Genomic DNA, 3380 nt, shown 5'->3' with positions numbered 1-3380 from the left:
GCCCTGACCCAGCGCCTCTGCCCGCCGCAGGGCTTTGAGCCCAGCGAGGAGCTGCGCCTCGGCCTGGTCCAGCTCCTCAGCCTCCTGCTGCAGCGCTGCGGGGCCTCCGCGGCCCCCTACCTCGCCGATGTTATCCGCATCCTCCAGGCCACCCTCCTCGACCACTATGCCGAGGTCAGGCGTGAAAGTTGCAGGTGCGCCGTGGCCTGCGCCCAGGCCATGCCAGGTGGGGCCTAGGGATGGGCAGCAGTGGGCTGGCAGGAGGGGGCAGAGGGGCTGAGGTGGGGACCGGGAGGAGGTTACAGGGATGCAACCAGGAGAGAGGGAGAGAGATGAGATGTTGCACGCACCCTCACAGGTGTACTTTGCAGGCCTTGGAGTATCTTGGGAGGAGAACCGTGCCCAGGATGGATGCTGAGCAGTTACAGCATGTGGGTAATAGTGGGAGGAGGGGGCTAGGGGAGTGCGTGTGGGCTAGCGTTCAGCTCTAACATAGTATAAAGTGAAGTCTGTAGGCTATGTAAATGTAGCGACATTAATCTGGCTACTGTTCATAGTGTTATGGAAATTATGTTGCTCAAGATCTGAGAAAGGCATATTTGAAGTTTTTGTTTCTCTCTGCCCTAACAGAGCACTTCCATATGCAGTCAGAATCTCTGATAAAACCCTTAATGCAAACAATTTCGCACCAGCACTACAGAGTTCGTGTTGATGTAATTCAGGCTACTGGAACGGTAATACAGTTTGGAAATGGAAAGTCTGTGGATGATGTTCTGTCTCATCTGGCACAGAGATTATTTGATGAGATTCCCAAGGTGTGCTTTTCTTCTTTCTTTTTTCTGGATTTATTTTAAGTCTGTTTCAGGGTGGGGTTTTTGGTGTCCCCTTATCTCCACCCCAATTTTCAGCTTTAGTTCAGTTGAGATATGTAAATATGTCACATACAGGCTTTGTCAATTGTAGGCTACCCAAAACCAAGGTTGGTGACCTATTCAGCTGCTGTCTAAATCTGCAGGCTATTGAAGTTTGTAGGCACCTTTTTATTTTAATGGATGCCTTCAATTCTGTCTTAAATTCTTCTGTCAGATCTCTTTGTGACTTGATTCTATGGCCCTTTCAGATGATTAACTAACACTTATGGTGTTGGTCCCTTCATAAGATGTAATTGCAGCAGTTATTTTAAAATGTGCAACTTAATCATAACTAAATTACTTTAATTTTTGAGTGGGTGTATTCATCTTATTTAGCTTAGGCTTCCTGTATAGCGAACAGAGAAAATTGTCTTCTGAAGATGTGCTTGGAAAGCTTCAAATTCCAGAGAAATGTGTATTTCTTACATTCTCAGAGAGATATTAACCATGAGAATTCAAGAGTTTTCTGAGTTAGGTCAGTATCTGGTCTTCCTCTTGGAGATGTGCTTTTGTGCAGCAAATAGTCTCTGACTAACTAAGCCAGGGTGAGAACACAAGAGGGAGCATGATACCTTGCATGTTACTTAAGATGCTTGCTGTGAATGAGGAGATCGTGGGTTCTCGTAATTTCTTCTGAGACTATTGATGCCAAAAACTATTTTACCAAAATACACCAAAAGCAAATACTACTTTTTAATTTTTCTGGTATATTCCTGACATATTTTAAATAGTCTTTTTGTATCCATATAGGTTCGGCATGCTGTAACAACTGTCATTGGAGAGTGGTTGTTGCACTTAAGAGATAGATACTCGTATTTTCACAAGTTGATCCCTTTGTTACTTGGCAGCTTTACCGATGAAATTCCTGAAAATACGTAAGCAGAACACTTTTTTTTTTTTTTTTTTTCTTTTCCCTAAATAGTTGTTGTACATGGAAGTATTTTTATCTTCACATTGCTTGGAGGAAAAAAGAAAAACACTTTTTTTTTTTTCTCCTTACATTATCTTTTATCTTAACTTTTGCTATATTGTCCTTTTATGCTACGTTCAAGTAAGTATGAGAAAGACAAAGGTAGACAGAGACAGACTTGCCCTTTGGAAGAGGTGACCTCTGTCCACTGAGTACAAAAGAAGCATAAACTCTCAACTTAATGTGCCTAGGTTAAATGGCAGGAATTTTTTAATGCTTCCCATCCTTCCAGCTGAATTGAAGAAATCAGAGTTTCTGGAAGTCTTATTTTAAAATGCTTTTCTTTTGGGGGCATGATGGTATAAACCCCTTATTTTATGTATAGGAAACTGGCTTGGACTTACTGGGAAAAGATAGGCTTGCAGTGGGAGAAAGAAAATGAAGAAGATCTGAAGGATAAGATGGATTTTAGTGTTTCACCATCTCACTATCCCAAAGGAGGTAAGTGTTGCACTGAGAGTGTTTTTTTACTTCCTGAATAATCCTTAGAGCTGCAGTACATTAATGACAGCAGAGCAGAATGTATAATATTCATTACAAGATGTAATTTAGTTAACTTACAGGGGTAGCTTATATATATAATACATAGCATATATGTATATAAAATTATTTATGCTAAATTAAAAAAAAAAAGTTTGTTCAGTAACTACATTCAGTTTTTCCATTAATCCCAAAATGCATTTTGGAGAAAGAGTAAATGAAAATGCCTGTGCAGAAAAAGCAATACAGCAGTGATGCAGAAGCAGCAGAAAGCTCTCCATTAGCCAGCAGCCAGGTGAACGGGCATAGAGATGACCGGAAAGGAAGACGGGATGAAAGAACCTGTGAGCTGAGCCCTTGAAAACTGAGAACTAGACACAGCATTAATGATCCACAGAATTGGCGTGGAAGAAAAATTTGCAGTGAAATTATTTTAGACTTCTTTGTGAGACACTGGGATGCTAACTAAAATCTGCCAGTGTGGGCAGATTGGGAACAGAAACAATAATTTCCTTTATTATATACAAAACCCCAAGATACGCAGCATGTGTAGATTACTCTTTAGTACTGTATGATTTATAGGTAGCTCTAAACCGATATGTTTGCAGTAGCTTGAAGCTTGCTTCCTGTCTCAGGTTCATAAAGTTAATGTTTAAAAATATGCATGTGGCTGTTGGTGAGAGTGAGGGTTTAAATGGGTCATTTATTGATTTCTGTACTCGTATTTAACAGAACAAAAACTCTTTTGGTGTGAAAGAACAGGTTCATGCTTGACTTGTGCCTACCTGACAATCACATCACAGAATACCTAGCAGCAAAATCCTTTCCATGACAGTGGGTTCCGGAGTTCTTTTTCCTTTGAAATTAGACTTTTTTTTTTAAGTTGCTTTACTCAGTAATGCTTGAATGAAAGGGGAAGCACTTCATTATGCTGACTTGGTTGATGGAACTGTTTAGCTTTGAAGACAGTCAAGTTGATCTGTTATCCTTTCCAATTCTCTTTCTCCCTTCCCCCCCCC

At 40.9% G+C, this 3380-nt stretch overlaps 1 protein-coding gene across 1 annotated transcript in view; it reads left to right on the top strand.

Annotated features, from left to right (window-relative positions):
* The first annotated feature begins 6 nt into the window (after positions 1–6).
* The window catches only part of DNAAF5 (dynein axonemal assembly factor 5), a 33270-nt gene continuing 29896 nt past the window's right edge, over positions 7–3380 (top strand). The window contains exons 1-4 of the mRNA XM_035897221.1: positions 7–226; positions 631–815; positions 1662–1786; positions 2207–2322. Of these exons, the coding sequence (XP_035753114.1) occupies positions 220–226; positions 631–815; positions 1662–1786; positions 2207–2322 (433 nt within the window). The 5' untranslated portion in view covers positions 7–219. The remainder of the gene's footprint in view (positions 227–630; positions 816–1661; positions 1787–2206; positions 2323–3380) is intronic.

Source organism: Egretta garzetta, unplaced genomic scaffold (assembly GCF_000687185.1).
Source record: "Egretta garzetta isolate BGI_Z169 unplaced genomic scaffold, ASM68718v1 scaffold57, whole genome shotgun sequence".
NCBI classification, from domain to species: domain Eukaryota; kingdom Metazoa; phylum Chordata; class Aves; order Pelecaniformes; family Ardeidae; genus Egretta; species Egretta garzetta.
Note: the sequence above shows the minus strand (reverse complement) of the source record. Positions and strands in the feature narration are given on the sequence as shown.